The sequence below is a fragment of the Mustela putorius genome, unplaced genomic scaffold, assembly GCF_011764305.1.
Source record: "Mustela putorius furo isolate JIRA1106 unplaced genomic scaffold, ASM1176430v1.1 tig00000145_pilon_pilon_pilon, whole genome shotgun sequence".
Lineage (NCBI taxonomy): Eukaryota > Metazoa > Chordata > Mammalia > Carnivora > Mustelidae > Mustela > Mustela putorius.
Genome location: NW_025421294.1, coordinates 38253970 through 38271743, shown reverse-complemented (window position 1 = coordinate 38271743; position 17774 = coordinate 38253970). Strand labels below are relative to the sequence as shown.

Here is a 17774-nt window from a genome sequence, read left to right as displayed (position 1 = left end):
GTTGCAGGCCTAAGAGGCATCTTTAGTGTGATTCCAAGCCGCAGGTCTGCTTGCCTTAGCTGCTGTCGGGCCCGAGGAGGCAGGGTCTTTGGACCTTCTTGCTGGGGGTGGTCTGATGATTTCTCAGTTTGAGCTGGAGTCCCTCACTCACTCGGCATAGAATTATTGAGTCCTGGGGCTACGGTGTGAGACACACCTGGTTCCAGCCCCCAGGCTGCTCCGGGGCCAGAGACCCTGCTCCATCTCAGGGGGCTGACTCTGAGTAGGAAGAGTCTAGTTCTCCAACTTCCAGTCATGACCTTGGGGCCTTCTCACTCCGTCCCTGAGCCTGGCCTTTCTCCCCATTCATGGGGGCTGGGGGCGGGGTGTGGAGTTAGCACTCCTTGGCTTCCTTGAGAGCTCAGGCGTGGATTCGTCTGTGAGTCCAGCTGTGATACAGCTGTGTGGGGTTAGGAGTGGTCAGCCCGTCCCAGCATGGGCCTGTACCTTCCTGCACTGAGAACATGAGCTCCTTGAAAGCAGTGACCCTTCCGCATGTCGCTATGTCCCATACAAGTCTTGGCAGAAAGCAGGTCCACACTTATGCTGGGGGAAGGCATAAAATAACTATGGGGCAGCTCCCAGCGTCATCGGGGACTGCCCTGTGTGGCTCACGCAGGGCAGTGTGGGGGGTGTCCAGGGCTTTGGCTGAGCAGATGACAAGAGTTGGGGGAGTCCTCTGATCCCATTTTCCTCAGGCCAGAATGGAGGGCCTGCTGGAGGGCCGTGTTTCTACAAGGAGCAAGGGCTGGTGTGGCTGACGCCACAGGGACCCCCTACTCTCCGAGTCGGATGCCCGGAGTCCGTATAGCAGTCCAAAATGTGAGACGGTGTCACTCCAATCTCTAAGGGGCTTGTCTCTCTTAGGGTTAAATCTCAGTCCTTGGACCAGTCCGGAATGGCCTGGTTCTTGATGACCACTCCAGCTTCGCCTCGCTGCCCCTTCCTTGTCCACTCGGCTCCACAGTCCCACCCACCAGCCAACAGGCCAGGCGTGCCCCTGGCCAAGGACCTTCGTGTTTGCTGTTCCCTCAGCCCTAGAATGCCGTTCTCCCAGACAGCCTCCTGGCTGGCTCCCTCACTTCGCTCAGGCTTCTTCTGTTCAATGGTCTCCTTGTCAGAGGCTTCCCGTCTCTGTCTCCTCGTGGGCAGTTTGTTCTTCCTAGCATTTACCATCATGTAGTTGCTCCCTGTCTCCCCTGTTACAGTTCAAACTTTTTGAGGGTAGAGGGCTTCTGTTTGTTTTGTTCACTGCTGTATCTCCAGGCACAGAGCTGGCTACCAGCAGGGGCTCAATGTGTGCTTGAGCCAGTGGTTGCGTGGATGAGCCCTGTGTGTGTCTGGGAGTGCTCCCCCTGGGGCAGGTGCCGCATGGAGCTCGGGCACACAGTAGATGCTTGGCAGATCAGTGCTCCCTGTCTCCTCTCTCTCCTCTCTTGCCCTCTCCTTCCATCCTTCCAACCTGCCAGCTCTGCATCATGCAATGTGGGATACAGAGAGCAGCAGACCTGGCTTCCCCCAGGGCTCTTGCAGCTGGGGAGAGGCATTAAAACCCCTGCCCTTTGAGCTCATGTCCCATAACTTCTGTCCCCAGTGAGGAGTGGTCACCCACACCTCGCTGACTCTGCAGCTAAAATGGCAACACTAGAGCTATGGCTAGGATTAAATATAGCTCCTGATCAATCCCATTGATTTTTTTCCCTCTTCCTTTCCAGCAAGCCCACGTGGCTTGCAAAAAACCTCCTTCGGGGACATTAGGAGAAGGGGACTTTGGGAGAAAGCCTGTGTGTGTGTGTGTGTGTGTGTGTGTGTGTGTGTGTGTAGAGTGATGTGGAAACATCTCCAGAAAGTGTTCCTTCTCCCCACCCCCTCCTCCCCACCTGGTCCACCTTCAGAGGGAGGAAGGGAGGACTGATTTGCATTGACCTTCTGGTGCCTTTGGTGGCAAGGACACTTCCTCGCTGGAGGACACCTGGAGAGTGGCCAGGGGCGCAGTCAGCCCTGGAACCATAGAGGCCCGACAGCTGCTGGTCATCTCACCCAGGGCCTGGGGGGGTTTTGGCTCCCACACTGCTCCTGCAGGGGTGGGGGGGTTGAGGCTGAAGCTTGAGGTGGGGAAAGAACCCCCCCTTCTCCAGCTTTGTTCTCTTGGGCTTCCTCCTTCGGTTCCTGTCTCCTGTGTCTCTCTTTGCACTGCGTCTCTGTCTGGTTTTTTGGCCACCTCTCTGTGTCTTTCCCTGCTGTTTCCTACGCTTCAAACCAAAGGCCATCAAAGTGAGGCCCTGGGTCACACACTGGGAGGCCCAGCTAGGGAACCACACTGGAATCAGTCAGTCAGTCAGTCGGTGTCACCTCCTTTTTCCCTGCCATGACCGGCCTGCAGGATGTCTGTCTCCTGCTGCTGCCCTACCTCAGAACCTCTGTCTGGCTCAGACAAGCTCTGGGGTTACTCTGCCAGTGTTCAGATCCTGGCTCTACCGGGGCAGCTCTGGGCGCATAACTTGTCTGCTCTGTGCCTCAGTCTCTTCACCCATCAAAAGGGTGTCATAGTTCTTACCTCAGAGGATCGCAAGGCATTGCACGTTCACTCTAACCACCGTGCCTGACGGATGGGACTTTTCAATTGTCCTTGTGACTTCAAGCACTTAAGGAAGAAAAAAAGGCAGCATGAGTTTTTTATAGAAAGGGCTTTGTAGGCATCCTTACCGATAGTCCTTCTGTGTCAAGAGAATGAGGTCAGAGCAAAGACCTTCCCTGCCTTTGGTGTTGACTCACTTACTCCCCCAGGAAAGGGACTGATGTAGAGGGAAGAGAAGCAGTGGATGAGGTAAGACCCAGACTTCTGGGCTAGCCTGCCTGGGGTTTAACTCCATCACTGGGTAACCTTGGGACTCAGTTTTCTCACCTGTACCATGGGGATGATAATAAGTTCTCACCTCATGGGATTATTATGAAGCTATTGCGGGTGACAGAATGCATATAGAGCCCACTACCTCATAAGCTCTAAGTAAATGTACGTTACTGATAATATTTCTAGAGGGGCAGTACTGAAAGAGGCCTTGGAAGTCACCTAGGCCTGGCCCAGAGAGGAACAGGGTTTTCACCTCTGTCATACAGCAAACTGAAAGACGTGGTAGTAATCCTGAGGCTAGGCACAGGTGGGTGGGAGCTCAGAGTTTGAGTGAGTCGGAGGAGTAGCACCAGGAGAACACCAGCGGGGGCAGAGTGGCTAAGGGACTTGACTCTGGACTTAGACTGGGTCCCAACACCTGCACTGCTTTGATCAGCTGTGTGCCCTTGGGCAAGCCCCTTCACCTCCCTGAGTCTTGTTTTCTTTAACTCTTACCTTAGATAGTGTTACTCATATCTACTTCACAAAGCCGTTTATGCGTTTACTAAAACTTACTTGTTGGTCATTTCCTATGAGCCAGGTATGGGCTAGGTACTGGAAATCACAGTGGTGTATAAGACAGATAAGGCCCTGCTGTCGTGGAGCTTACCTTCCGGTGGAGAGACAGATGGTAGAAAAAAGGAATATAGCAACTAAGACCATGTGGAGAAGAGCTCTAAGGAAAATGGAGCAGCGGATGGGTAGCCCTGGACTGGGGAGGTGTAGGAAAAGCCTCTCTGAGGAAGGGATATTTGAGTAGCAACCTAAGAGAAAAGAAGCCTCAATGGGAAGCTCTAGGCAAGGCAGCCTCCAGGTAGAGGGAATAGCAAGTACAAAGGCCCTGAGGTGGGAGTGTGCCTGGTGTGTCAGAGAGGAACAGCAAAGAGGCTTGCTGGCTGGCAGGCTGTGAGTGAGGGTAGGACATAGGAATGACCAGTAGGGACCAGAACGTGTGCCCCCAATGGGTCTCCATGAAGAGGCTAGATTTTAAGTGGATTGAAGATCCCTAGGAGACTTTTAGTAGGAAAGAGATAAAATTATTTTTTTTATTTTTAAAGGCTTTTTCTGGCAGAGGATGGAGGCTGCTGAGTTGTGCAGTCTGGGTGGGGGGGATGCCTGGAGAGGGGTTCTGATGACGAGGGGAGCCAGATAACATCCCAGACTCCTCCTGCCTGGTCTGGTACAGGCCTTGAGAATGCAACTGAGCCCAGATAAGGTTTCTAAGCTCCTGAGAGTCGCGTGTTGGGGGCTTGGGTCATGAGAAGGGGGAATGTGATGCTATGGGTGAGGTAGGCTGTGAGCAAACCTGGCCTGGGTGGGTGGGGTCTCTCTCTCTCCATCTTGCTCGCTCTCTCTTTCTCTTTCTCTCTCTTTCTGAGAACTGCTGCTGCTATTAGTCCCTGCAGACTTTACATAATTCTGGCCCGGCTCCCTCCTCATTATGTCATGCGCCCGAGTGGAGTCTAGGTCACGGCAAGGCCTGCTGTGGTCGGGAAGAACAGACTTCTGGCTCCCCGGCATGGTATCCAGAGCAGACCTTCCCCATGCTGGGGTGAGGGCAGCTAGGCTTGTGGGGGTGGGGGTGCAGCCCAGCCCCAGCCTAGGCCTGGCCCAGCAAAGGCCAGGGCTTGCTGTGGTGGGCCGCACCTGATGAGAATTAGAGGTTGTGGGGGCAGGGAACTACACCTCTCCAGAGTTGGGGGCCCTCCCCTGGTGCCCAGGCCCCAGCGGAAAGTCAGGCAGACCCTACTGCTGGGTTGCTTCTCTGAAAGCCAGTTTCCTAAACTATAAAATGGGGACAAAGCCACCCAAGCTCAAGGGGATGTATAAATTTCAGTGGGCTCACACAGGAGCCAGAATGGTAGGAACTGTTCTGAGGACGGAGGTCCAGGCACATGCTGGGAGAGGGGCAGAATTCCTCTCAGACTCAATTGGGGTCTCTTGGGCCATAGTTCTGGGGCTTGATCCCTTTTCTACAGTCTCCCATCCCTAACCTCCTAGGCTCTGCCCCAATCCCAGAGAGAATCAGAATAGGGGTGAGCCTCCCCTTCCCCCTTGCACAGAGCAGGAGACTGAGACTCAGAAGGGGGCCGTGCCTGGCTCAAGGTGATACAGTCTAGCGTGGCAATGCCAGAAATGGAATCAGACCCCATAAGTCCCAGTCCAAGGCATGTTCTGATGGACTTACTGTGTGGGATGCCCGTAACCCTGGAGGATGCCAAAGAAGTTCAGGTTAGAGGGCATGCCTGGGGAGGCAAGTTTGGCTCCACTTCTGCCCTTTTACACACATCTGATTTTTTCCCAACAGACTATGCTGTGTGTTTGTGTGTGTTTAGGGGAAAAAAGTTTTGTTTTGCCGTTACCATGAAACTTACACAATATTATGAAACTTATACTTCCCTCACCTGGCCTCTGATAACAGGTGCTAGGCCCTTTCTGCCTTCCTTCTGTGGGATCCTCACAATACCTTTTGAAGATTAAGGATGATTACAACCATTTTACAGGTCAGGAAACTGAGGCCCAGGGGCACCTGGTTGGCAAGCGGGGCCAGGGATTCATACCCAAATCTGTGCATTCCAAAGCTCTTGCCTTTCCCTTACATGTGCTGTCTTCTTCACCGCCCTAGGATGGGAGACACTCCTGAACCCCACAACCTCCATTCTGTGTGGGGCCAGAGTTTTGGAGGAGCCCCAGGTTGCTCTGATGTTTGGCCTGGGTTCCCAGGGAGAGCTTCAGGGAGTTTGAATTAAAGGGGAGCAGGGAGGATGAGGGTCTTGTGACCCCCTATCTCAGTGCTGCTTAATATTCTTGACTGTGTTTACTAGGGATGGGGGAAGGTGGAGAGAAGAATGTGCCTCCCCCTCCCTCCCTGTTACTAGAATTACTAAATTCTTGTTAGATCTTTAAATTTTATGTAAATTCTTCTTATTTTCCTTGGAAAGGTGGGGTATCATATTTTAATTAGTAGTGGTGTCAAAGGAGGGCTAGATTAATTATTGGAAATCCTGAGTTCCAGATGGTTTTAATTTTCACAGCAGGGCACCAGGGTATATATTTTTAAATTTTTTTTATTAAAATCATACCTAGTGTATTTTAGGGGCACTGAGGTACACTCTTTGTGGCTCCAAGGATGCTGTATTTAGGGCTATGATTTTTGTTATGGAGAAGCAAGTCCCTTGTCACTAAAATTAAAAAGTTTGTGGGTGAGGGAGGGGCAGGTGCTGGGAAGCAAAGGGTCAGAGATGGGAGGGTGAGAATGAGGGGGTCATAGGCAAAGAAGGCAGCAGTGGGGAGAAGGTGTTGGAGGGATTCAGGCATAGAATTCAAAGCCAGATAGGAGAAAGAGCTCAGAGAGGATGGGTGGCCTACTGAAGTCACACAGCACCTTACTAGGGAGAAAAAGTGGATTGGCAGATGGACAGGGAGGGATCTGGACAGGGCACATCAAGGAACAGTCACCCTTTGACCACTTGATGCCCTTTCACAATCAGGGCTTTGGGGGATCAGCTCTGGACAGCTCTATGGAGAATGGGTCATTTAGTTGGGGTCTCCTACTTCAAACCAGGGAATATTGTGTCCCGACTGAGATGTCTGGGTTCCTGGTAGTTAGCTACATTTTAGCCTCTGTGGCCTTGATTGAGAAAGTAGAATATTCTGAAGATAGTCTCCATTCCCAGGGCCCTTAAATCTCCTTTCGTTGGGCCTTCCCCACTTTGAGTGGCAAAGGTGTGGCAGGGGAGGGGACATAGCAGGGGTTCTAGATGTTCGCCCTGGAGTGAGAGGCCTTTGGCCCAAATTTTGAAGAAAGTAGCTTGATGTCCCCCAAGGCAAGGTGTGTGCGTGCCCATGCAAACTTGCATGCATTTTTCTGTGCCCTAACTCCAGAGACTGCTACTTCTCTGGGATTATTGGTGGCTGTGTGTCCTATTCTGGGGAACAGAGGTGAGGGGCTGATAGAGTGGAGGATGAGGTAGAGTTAGCAAGGAGGGGCAGAACAACCCTCTAGCTGGAGCCATCTAGGACCCAAGTGGAGTCAAGAGAGGGTGGGGATGGGGAAGCTTTCTCTGGCTGCCTAAGGGGCGGAGTGCTCCAATGAGACCTGTTTAAAACCTCCCCCATGCCTGATGTTGGAACAGTGAGGGGGTCCAGGGACGGGGTTAGTTGCTGAGCTTTTCCGCCAAACCATTGTCCCTGGTTAAAAAAAAAAAAAAAATGTATCTTATTCTCCTTCTGCCTTTCGAAGCCCAGCTCCTAGTGGAGACAGACACCTTCGGTAGTCAAGTCCGGATCAAGGGCAAGGAGACGGAATTCTACCTGTGTATGAACCGGAAAGGCAAGCTTGTGGGGAAGGTGAGTGATGGTCTGGAATTCCCAGGGTATTTGGGAGGGTTCCCCCTGGAAACTCTGTGCAGCTGGAACAGGGTGCTCAGGGCCTTGTCAGCCCCACATGGAAAACAAGCCAGGTGAGTGTGTGTGTGTGTGATTCTGAGTGTAATCTCTTCTCTACCCACATCCCAGCCTGCCAGGCTGAGGTATCCAAGGCCATGACTTTGGGGAGCAGGCAGGGTCCTGCTCTCTCCTGCTGGTTGTGGACCTGGAGGGGCTCAGGGCTCCCTGCCTATGTGTGTCTGCTTTCCGAGAACAGGGAAATGGCTGGCCAAGGGCTGGGGCCACAGCATTGATTGAATAATCGCCAGGGGTTTGTAGAGAAATACAGCATCTCCTGGACCGCACGGCTGTCTCAGTGCTGGGCCTTATGGTTCTAGCATTTCGGGAAGATTTTACTACTTGGGCATAGGCCACAGAGCTGCATGTAACAAATTAGGGTGGAGTGAGGGTATGGGGGCGTGGACCCACATGGGGCTCATAGTTTCTGCGGGTGCTGCTGGGTGTCCCCCTTTTTTCTTGGGTGTGCCTATTTGTGAAGTTCATACACTTGCTTCCTTTGGGGGCTCCGGTGGATGGTGTTATGGGTAGTCGCTCCATGGTGCACACGCTCTGTGTTCCCTTCTCTTTGCCGGACCCCTACTGACACCCCCCCACCCCCGCCCCCGCCCCATATCTAACTTGCAAAATGATTCCGTTGGGCAGGTGGAGTGAGGGGTGCAGGGTAGATCCTGATTCTAAGAAGGACGGCTCTTCCTGTTTGGCGGCAAGGCCCGGCCTGGTGATTTGCATTTATTACACCGTGTTGGGAGGAGGAAGCACAGCCCCAAGTCCCAATTCCTGTTTAAGTCATGGTTTTGTTTTCTGGAAGCCCCCAACTCTTCGCTGCCTTCCCCTCCTCCACACCCTGGTGGCTGCGGAGAGTACAACAGGCCAGGGACTTGAGCCCGAGTACCTACCGTTGCTTCTTATTTGTTAATGATAACACCACCAGTAGCTTCGGCTAATTGAGCATCTACTTTCTGCCAGGCACTGTGCAAAAATACTCCCCAATAATCCCATGAGGTCGCTACCACTACCATCCCCATTTCGCAGATGAGAAAGCTGAAGCTCAGCCCCGTCGCCGGGCACTTGTCCCGGGTCCCACACTAGAGCCGCGCGGATTCCAAGCCCGGTCTGGAAGGCAGAGAGGTTTCCGCCGCACTGCCCACGCCAGCCGAAGCTTCTCAGAGAGCGCAGTAATAGTAATCCGCAGAGCGCAGCTCCGGGACGCCGAGGAGTGGTTTTAATTAGTGATTCACTTTCCGCGTCCCGGGGCGGCCGGCCGACCGGCGAGGGGATCGGGGCAGGGGCGGCGGGCGGGCCGGGCGCCGGGTCCCCTGGCCTGGCCGTGCGTTTCCTGTGGCGGCGCGGCCCGGCCCCGCGTCAGGCGCTTTGTTCTGCTGCCCGCCCGGGCCGCCTCCCAGGCCCAACCTGCCTGCGGCTGGACGCTCGGCTTCCTTTTCCCGCGGCTTCCAGGGGGGGCGCGCAGCAGCCCGCCGTGCCCGGTGCCCGCGCGCCCCTCCCTCTGTGCTGCGCGCTTCCCGGCAGCTTGACCCCAGGAGGGCCGCGCTGGGGTCAAAAGAGCAGCCCCGCTCCCCGCCGCCCGCCTGCCCGCCCGCCCGCCGGCTGGCCGCTGAGTCACCGCTTCCACAGGAGCCGGATCCGATTTCCTGCCCCCTCGCCCTCTCTCCCATCATTAATATTGGGGACGGTTCAGCTGGCGCGGGCTCCGCCAGGCTCGGCGCAGCCCGGAGAGGGCCCCCTCCTTCCCGCTCCCCTCGAGGCAGCTCCCCCATCCCGGTAAGGACGCGCCTGTCTTCTGGGCTGGCCCCGGGGGGGAGGGGGTTCCAAGGACGGGCCCCAAATCCACCTGCCCCAGGATGGCCCTGGGCAGACCTCTTGTTGCCCTCTGCCTAGCCCAGCTCCCCTCACTGTCTCTGGCCCCTATAGATAGAAGTCACAGGCTCATGGGGTGCTGTTTCATCACAGCCTCCCAGGCAGTCAGGTCCCAAGGTCCTGAGGTTGCCCCCGTGTTGTTCTTCATTGATGCCACCGCCTCTGTTGTGGCCTCATCCTTTCCCAGGAACTGTTGTCCTGGCTGCTTCAGGACTCCCAGCCCAGGCTATTTGCCTTTGCCCACTACCGACCGTCAGCTCTCTAAGAGCATCCCCTGTCTTCCACCCCTAACCCATCTCAAAACCTATGCCTGGGTCCGCACCGTCTACTGGAGACACAGAGGGCCTGGGGATCCTCCCTGGCCTCACAGCCCTGCCACCCATCCTCAGGTTCCTTAAGCCAGACCCATGGCCCTGCCAACTACCACTCTCTGGATGGGGCACTCGGGCTTTGTACACGATGATTGCCCTTCCCTCTGTCCACCTGCTCTAAGTCCTGCTCAGCCTTCAGCAGCTTCTAGCTTCTCCAAACCCTCGTATAGCACACCTGCCCTGGAGCTCATAATCCCACACACAGTCCCCTGTTGCCTGTCGCTAACCCGAGTTTTCACTGTTTGTTCCTGTGCCTACATCTTGCAACTAGACAGAGAGCTCACTGAGGGCTGATTCCGGATCCATCCACCCATGTTCTGGTACTGGGACCAAAGAGCCGCAGGAGGACCAAAGAAGTAGAAAAACGCTTCTTGCTTTCCGATTTCCACAGCCAAAATTACTCACATCAGGCTGGGGCGTCAGGTCCCCTCACTCCTGAGCCTCAGTGTCCTCATCTGTACCATGGCAGCGATGATGCTGGTATCTGGTGGGCAATTGACAAATAGTCATTCATTTCCCCTTTGAAGCCAGGCCCCAAAGTTACTCCATCAGCTGTGGGAACCCTTAGCCTTAGCTTAGGCTCTGACTCCTTTGGAGCTTTCTTGGGTGTCTAGACCCTGGGTGCCAGCCTTGCACCTCTTTGGCCCCAGCAGGGCACATGCAACGAGCCCCCAGCAGAGCCTTTTCAGATGTTCTGGGCCCCGGCTCTAGCTCCTCACTCCTCTGCTGCACTGTAACAATCACATACCAGAGCTCTGCCCCGAGCCCCTGCATGCTCAGGGAGCCCCCTTCCCTGCGCCAGCTTTCTGGACCCCACGTCCATCTCGCCCAGGAGGGTGTATATCCTTTCACTCCACAAATAGCTGTTGAGTATAGAGCACTGTGTGCTTGGCATCCCCCTCCCCCCGCCCACCACCATATCTTTGTGAAGACTGCTTTGGTTGTGAATGACCAAAGCCCAACTCAAAATGCCTTGAGCAAAAAAGAAATTTTTTGGCTCACATAACTACAAATGTCCAGGGGGTAGTTCCAGTTTCAAGAAAGACGGGACCTAGGGGCCAAATGATGTCATCAGGATTCAGTCTTCAGATCAAATAGAAGGAACAGGACTCCAGTTTGGAAAGGAGGAGGTTGGAGGCGATGGAGGGGGGAGAGATGCTCAAATTCTACTTAATCACCAAAGTTCTGTGATGGGATATTCACTCACTCTGTAAATACTGATGGTCTGCCTTGCCCGAACCTATTGTGTCAGCATTTTGGGGGGGTGAGGTTTAAGTATAGGTGATTTAAAAAAAAAATCTTTGCAGGCAATAAGCAGGGTCAGAGAGGTAGTCAGGAGTAGAGGTGAGGGTCAAGCCCAGGTGCAGCCTGCCATTAGCTTTGAACCTGCTGAGTCTGAGCTCTGAGGGGTGAGTGGGGTGTGGGGGGTGGTGGGGGGAGTGGGGACTTGTAACCATCATGGGTCCCGTGGCTCCTCCCAAGGGGCTTCTGAGCTCTCCAAGGGGCTCAGAGTTTCAGCCCTCATAAGTATACCTGGATACATACAAACACATTGCCAGGCACTGTGCCCGCACCTCGCATGTCCAAGACCTTGCTTCATGCTGATGGTGGCCATGTGGGCCTGCGGAGGGAGGTGTTTTTGACAGGCAGTGCTCTGCCCTCTCTTCCACACTCTTTCTTCTCCTGGACCTCTCTGAAACTGGACAGAGCAGGAATGAGCTACAGTGGCTCTGTCTCTTAGAAGCCCCATGACCTTGGGCAAGACATTTTGCCCTCTTTGAACTCTGTTTTCTTCTAGCAGGGAGAGTTTATCTGAGCAAGTTCAGAGGATTAAATGAAATAATGCACACGGAGATGTCTGGCTTATAATTAACAAGCAGTAAATGCTGAATGAGTGAATGAATGAAGGGGTAGGGAGACCAAGTGGGCCAGACCGGGCACCCTGGTCCTTTGCCTGCTCTGTCCCTTTTTCAGCACGCCTCCAGGAGGGCCTCCCCTAACTCATGATGGTCTCTGGGACATCAGTGAGGGTTCCAGGAGGCAGCATCTCCTTTCTTTTAGAAGAAAGCCTTTTGAGGGGTTTCCTACCACCAGTACTATCCCAGAACTCTTCTTTATTCAACCACAAATGCTCTGGGGGCTGGAGACCTATGCTGAGCCATGAGGGCAACTGACAGGTTGTCCTGACCTCCTGAAGCTCTTGGGCTAATGAGGAGGCAGGCAGATATGGGATTGCTCTGTTGGGGGGGGGGGTGGGAGGAGGAATGGGTGCCAAGGGGAGAGGCTGGAATATGTGAGTCCAATAAAACCTGATGCTTGAATGGAGTCTTAAATGAAGAAGAGGACATGCCGAGGGAGATAGATGGCAGTCAAGGAAAGCTTCCTGGAGGAGGTTGACCCTGAAGGATGAAAGCAGTTTTCCAGGTAGTGGCAGGTATTCTGTGGCAGGGAACAGCATGGTGTAGGCTTTGTTCAGTTTGCTGTGACTGTTCCATTGAGAGTGACCGAGGGATCTGGACTCAGGCTAGATAGGCAACTTACAGAATTATCCATGGTGGGGGAGGGGGCTGGCCAGAGACCGCTCCCTTCTACCTTCTACTTGCCGTGTACAAATGCCCCACTCCCCTCACCAGAGTCCCTCACTCTTCACCCCCTGACAGATACTGTCCTCTGGGTCCCACATGTCTCCCAGTCCCACCCCCTGCCTGCTCTGCAGCCTCCTCGAAAGATCTCAGCCTCCGGAGAATGTTTTCTTACCCTGCCTGTCCCTTTCTGCAAAGTTCAGCACTTTGTCTGCAGGGCCCAAGCTTGCCCTCCACTCAAAGGTGAACGTTCCTGGAAGCTCCAGCCTGTTTTCCACTTCAAACAAAAGGTTGGAACTCGCACCTCAGTCACTACGCACAGCCAGACCGCTGGGCTTCCAACTTGGCTGGGCATCCGTCCGGAACGAGGAGTGGGCCCGGCCTAAATTTGGAGATGTTAGTTGGAAACTCGAGTGCTGCTAATTCAGGCCTTCCAGCTTTGTGTGCTTCCCACTCTGCTACATGGAGCGATTCAACTGTCTCAGGAAGGAGGGTCAGAGCCCTGCCTCCCACCGTCCTTTGTCCAGATCCGATCCAGGGAGGGAGGCCAGCACCCATCTGAACCACCTGCAATTCTGAAATAATTCAGCAAGTTCCTACCGTGTATGAGGCTCAAGTATAAGTATCATTCCTCACATTTATGTGACACGGGACCACTGTCCTGGTTTGGTCAGACGAGGAACGCGACGTCTAGCGCGTGGAATTAACTAGCCTGAGGTCACATAAGGAAGTGTTAGAGTTGATTCAGCTCCTGACTCAAAATCTAGTATTCCTTGCCCGGCATCCCTTGTCTCCTAGGGAGTTCGCACATCTGCTGGGGAGCCTGAAATCTCAGAACCAAAGGCATAGGCTCTGGAGTCTGGCCATGCAAAAACTCTTATTCTTGGAGTTCCCCTCTTCACACCAAACATTTAAAATGCACCACATCCCACATTAAATGTTATTTGAATTTAACTATATTGCAGTGGAGTGGCGTGGCCACGGTGTAGCTGACTCTGTATCAGGTTTTGTGCACTAATCTCTACGACTTTAAAGGAAATGAGATATTATTGGCCCACATCACAGTGAGGTAAGGAACTTAGATACTGCTTGGTCCAGAGCCCAAAGGATGTGACGAGAACTTGGTTTCTGTCATTCCCTTCCTCTTGGCATGACTTCCTCTGTGTTGGCCTTGTTGTCAGACACCGTTTTTCCTCATAGTGGTAAAATGGCTGCTTTTGCTTCAGCCTTAGGTGTTCCTCTTGTTTAAATCAGCCTATGTTCGGGGGGATTAAACAACGGTCTTGAGGAGCACTCTGATTGGATGAGTCAGACCACGTGCCCAGCTCTGCACCGGTCATGGGAAATAATGTTTTATTGGCCAGGTCTGGGTCTCTATTCTCTGTGGGGAGTCTATTACCTAATTGGCCGGTGAGGAAGGAGGCAGGGGCCGAAATGATAAGTCCACCCGGCAGATCTAGGAAGTGAAAGTACTGCGGATAAAACTTGGGGGAAGCCCTCTCAACTTTACTGCCCCAAGCCTTTGCCACCTACCCACACCCTGTCCGTATAGCTTGCCCCTGTACCCACCCTTCCCCTCTCACCTCCTCCTTTTCTTGCCTCCTACAGCCCGATGGCACCAGCAAGGAGTGTGTATTCATTGAGAAGGTCCTGGAGAACAACTACACAGCCCTGATGTCTGCCAAGTACTCTGGCTGGTACGTGGGCTTCACCAAGAAGGGGCGGCCACGGAAGGGTCCCAAGACTCGGGAGAACCAGCAGGACGTGCACTTCATGAAGCGCTACCCCAAGGGGCAGGCAGAGCTGCAGAAGCCCTTCAAGTACACCACGGTGACCAAGAGGTCCCGGCGGATCCGCCCCACGCACCCTGGCTAGGCTGGCCCCACCGCAGTCCCCCGGGCTGCCCCCTGGCCCACACTCACACTCACAGAGAACTGCATCAGAGGAATATTTTTACATGAAAAATTAGGAAGAAGCTCTATTTTTGTACATTGTGTTTAAAAGAAGACAAAAACTGAACCAAAACTCTTGGGGAGGGGGGAGCAATAAGAATTTTATTGTTGACTTGAAACCCCCTGTCTATGACAAAAGACTCACGAAAAGGGACTGCTGTCAACGGACAGGTGCTTGTCTCTCTCTAGGAACAGACAACTCTAATCTTGTCCCCAGAGGAGGATCTGAATGAGGAAAACGACACTCTGAGAAACCAAAGTCCTTTTTCCCAAAGGTTCTGAAAGCAAAAAAAAAAAAAAAAAAAAAAAAAAAAAAAAAAAAAAAGAAAAAAAAAGAAAAAAAAAAGAAAAGAGAAAAAAAAAGAAAAGAAAAACAAAGAGAAAGTAGTACCTATCCCCAGACTCCTGGTCTTTCCCAACCCCTATCCCTGCCCCAGACTCCAACAAAAATCGCTCTCTGGTTTGCAGTCATTTATTTATTGTCCGCTGCAAGCTGTCCCGAGACACCGCGCAGGGAAGGCGTGCCCCTCGGAATTCTCGGCGCCTCGACTTCCGACGACAGACGGCCTCGTCCAATCAAGTGACCCTGCCTTGCTCGCAGTTCTGGAGGATGCTGCTATCGACCTTCCGTGACTCACGTGACCTAGTACACCAATGATAAGGGAATATTTTAAAACCAGCTATATTATATATATATTATATATATAAGCTATTTATTTCACCTCTCTGTATATTGCAGTTTCATGAACCAAGTATTACTGCCTCAACAATTAAAAACAATTGACAAATTATTTAAAAAAAACCCTGAGGTGAGTGGTGGGGGGTGGTGGGGCTCAGGCAGGGCGGGGGGCCCCCTTGTGTTTCCTTCCTCTGGGTCTGCAATCTGGGCTCTGAGAGCAGGGGTGGGAAGCTCGCGCCTGCTCTGCGCACTGCTCCAGGCTGTGAGAATGCAGCCTTAGACCAAGGGATCTTTGCTTCCGGACATCCTTGCCCTCAGAGACATTATATTTCAATGAGTCACTCACTGATTGGATAACTGATTCAGGCGTAATCGTTCACAAACATTTGCTTGCCGACTCCAGGCACTGGGTATTTACCGAAAAACGCGCCCAAAACATGCCAGCTTCCCAGGGACCTTCACTTAGTCACTGATTAATTGCTTCATTCACTCATTTCTTGATGGAACTGTTCATTCAACATATGATTACTAGGCACCTAATTAAATGCCAGGCACTGTTTTAGGTAATGGGAATTCATCAAAGAACAATACAGACCCAAAATCATACTGCACGAAACTTACAGTCTAGGGATGATAGCTCGAGTCATTTGTGCAGCCCCATCTGGATTTTGCCAGACACCGGCTGAGCGAGGCAGCAGTGGGCCCCCTTCTGTGTCTGGTGGAGTTGGAGGGCCCAGGTCAAGAGGAGACTGGTGTTTCTCCCCTTAAACTCTCATGGGTGGGAGTGTAAGAAGTCTGTCTGTCTGCCTCTTGAACTTCCAGGGGCCCTATCTTCTAGGTCTTCCCCAGGACCTGGCCAGGATGGAGGGGAGAGGCCAGCTTTGTCTTGGGATGGGAAGCAGATTGGGCAGAAGGTTGACTGAAGAGGAGATTGCCTCCTGTGGGGTCCTGTGGCTGTTCCCTGCCTCCCTTGAAACCACCTCCCGCCAAGACTGGCCAGAAGACCCCAGTGAGGCCCTACAGAGAGGAAGGAAAGAGGAGGGCAGGAGAACCTTCTCTGCAAAGGGCTCCTGGCTGGGCGGGGGCTTGGCTCCTGACATGTGTGCTCCCTCTGCAACCCACCTCTGTGCTCTGGCCAAGCACAACTCCTGGTTCTGTCCTTCCTCCGTGCATTAAGAGGGTCTCTCTCCACCCCTGTGCCCCATTCCTTGTGTCACAGCACATTGGCTTGGGGCTTTGTGAAGCCCTTTCAGGTGCACAATCTCATTGTCACCTCAGGACATCCTGCGGGGAAGATACTATCATTATTCCCATCTCATAAATGGAGGAGACTGAGGCTCAGAAATATTTAGCAGCTTCTCCAAGATCACAGAATAAGAAAGCTGGGGCTGGTGTCCACATCCTACACTCCCCAGGGTGGAAGTAGCTGCCACTTGGTGAGTGCCTTCTGTATTTCAGACGGCCTGCTGCGGACTTACCACAGCCTGCCTGGCCTCACTGCACGCCCCAGCGGGGGACACATGCGCACAGTTGATGGAGGCTCAGAGAGGCCATCAATGTGTCCAAGGCCTCAGTGGGTGGGTGACTGAGCCTCAGACCCCTGGGGAGAGTAATTATGATGGTGGTTGTCATTTACTGAGCGCCTACGGGTGTCAACTCCTTTTACACTGTCATTTAATTTAAACACTAACCCTGTGAGATGGGTGTGTATTACCTTTTGCACTGAACGTTTCAGAGGCATGAAATGACCTGCTCAAAGCAATTCAAGCTAGAAAATCATGGAGTCAGAAGTCAATCAATCATTTATTTATTCATCCAATCAATATGGGGTTAGTTTACCCTGTGCCACATGCTGTTCTGCAGGCAAGAGACAGAGCAGTGAACTGAGCAGAGCCCCTGCCCTCATGGAGCTTACATCCCATTGGGGAAAATCAACAATAAACCTAATAGAAGACATGTCAGACTGTGATAAATCATAAACTAGGGGGAAATAACATAGGGTGAGGGGATAGAAAGGGAGGGGCTGCTACTTTAGAGTGTTCAGGGAAGGCCTCTGGAGAGGGGGCTGGGGGGCACAGACAGACACTGAGGGGAAGAACATTCTGGACAGAGGGAACAGAGAGAGTGCTAAGGCCCAGAGGCCTGCCACAGAGTAAAGAAGGGCCTGCAGGGTGGAGCACAGTGAGTGGGGGAGGAGAACTTTGGAGGGGGCTGAGTTTTGGGTGGGGCCAGACCACCACTTGGTCTTCTATTCAGAGTGGGCTGGGGAGACATGTGTGATATATCCTGCACTGTAAACGGAATGATCTGGCTCCTGCGTGGAAAAGGATGGCAGTTTCCAGCCCAGGACTGCCTAGTACCATAAGCTGGGCTCTCACCACGGCCCTGGGCTGCTTCCTGCTGCTGGCTCTGCTCACCCCCTCACAGGCTGCGGGCGCCTCCCACACCCACACCTGGCTTTTACTCCGTCTCGTGGAGCAGTGAGGCCGGCGTCCATTCTCTTTTCCTGCCCCTTTAGAGACTCCCTGTGTTTGGAAGATGTGGCCCCAGCTTCTGTTTACTCTAGACAGGCTTCCTGGACAGTTCCTGGACAATGAGAACTATGTTAATGATAGGCACAGTGGACTGGTGGGAAGAGTTCCCAGCGACGGATGATGTCTTAGGATGCTCGCTCGACGGAGGAGCCAACTGAGTGTTTCCACAGTCCAGCTGAGTAGGGAAACCTCTCAGAGCACCTATTATGTACCAAGTACAGTCTTTTTGAGTCTTCCCAACAGTCTTTGGGGTGTAGATTTTTAGCCTGACTTTAAAGAGCAGGCTCTGAGAAGTGGAGTCATTTGCCTGAGGTCACCCAGAGAGTCAATAAAAGCACTGGGATTTGAGCCCAGGTCTTCTGATCCCTAGAGCTTGGGGCTTTGGGCACCTGTCCAGGGTTTC

General features: G+C 53.1%; 1 protein-coding gene across 1 annotated transcript in view; it reads left to right on the top strand.

The window, feature by feature from the left end:
* The window catches only part of FGF18 (fibroblast growth factor 18), a 33498-nt gene extending 18522 nt beyond the window's left edge, over window positions 1–14976 (top strand). The window contains exons 4-5 of the mRNA XM_004737611.2: window positions 7173–7279; window positions 13815–14976. Coding sequence (XP_004737668.1) covers window positions 7173–7279; window positions 13815–14081 — 374 coding nt within the window. The 3' untranslated portion in view covers window positions 14082–14976. The remainder of the gene's footprint in view (window positions 1–7172; window positions 7280–13814) is intronic.
* The last annotated feature ends 2798 nt before the right edge of the window (window positions 14977–17774 follow it).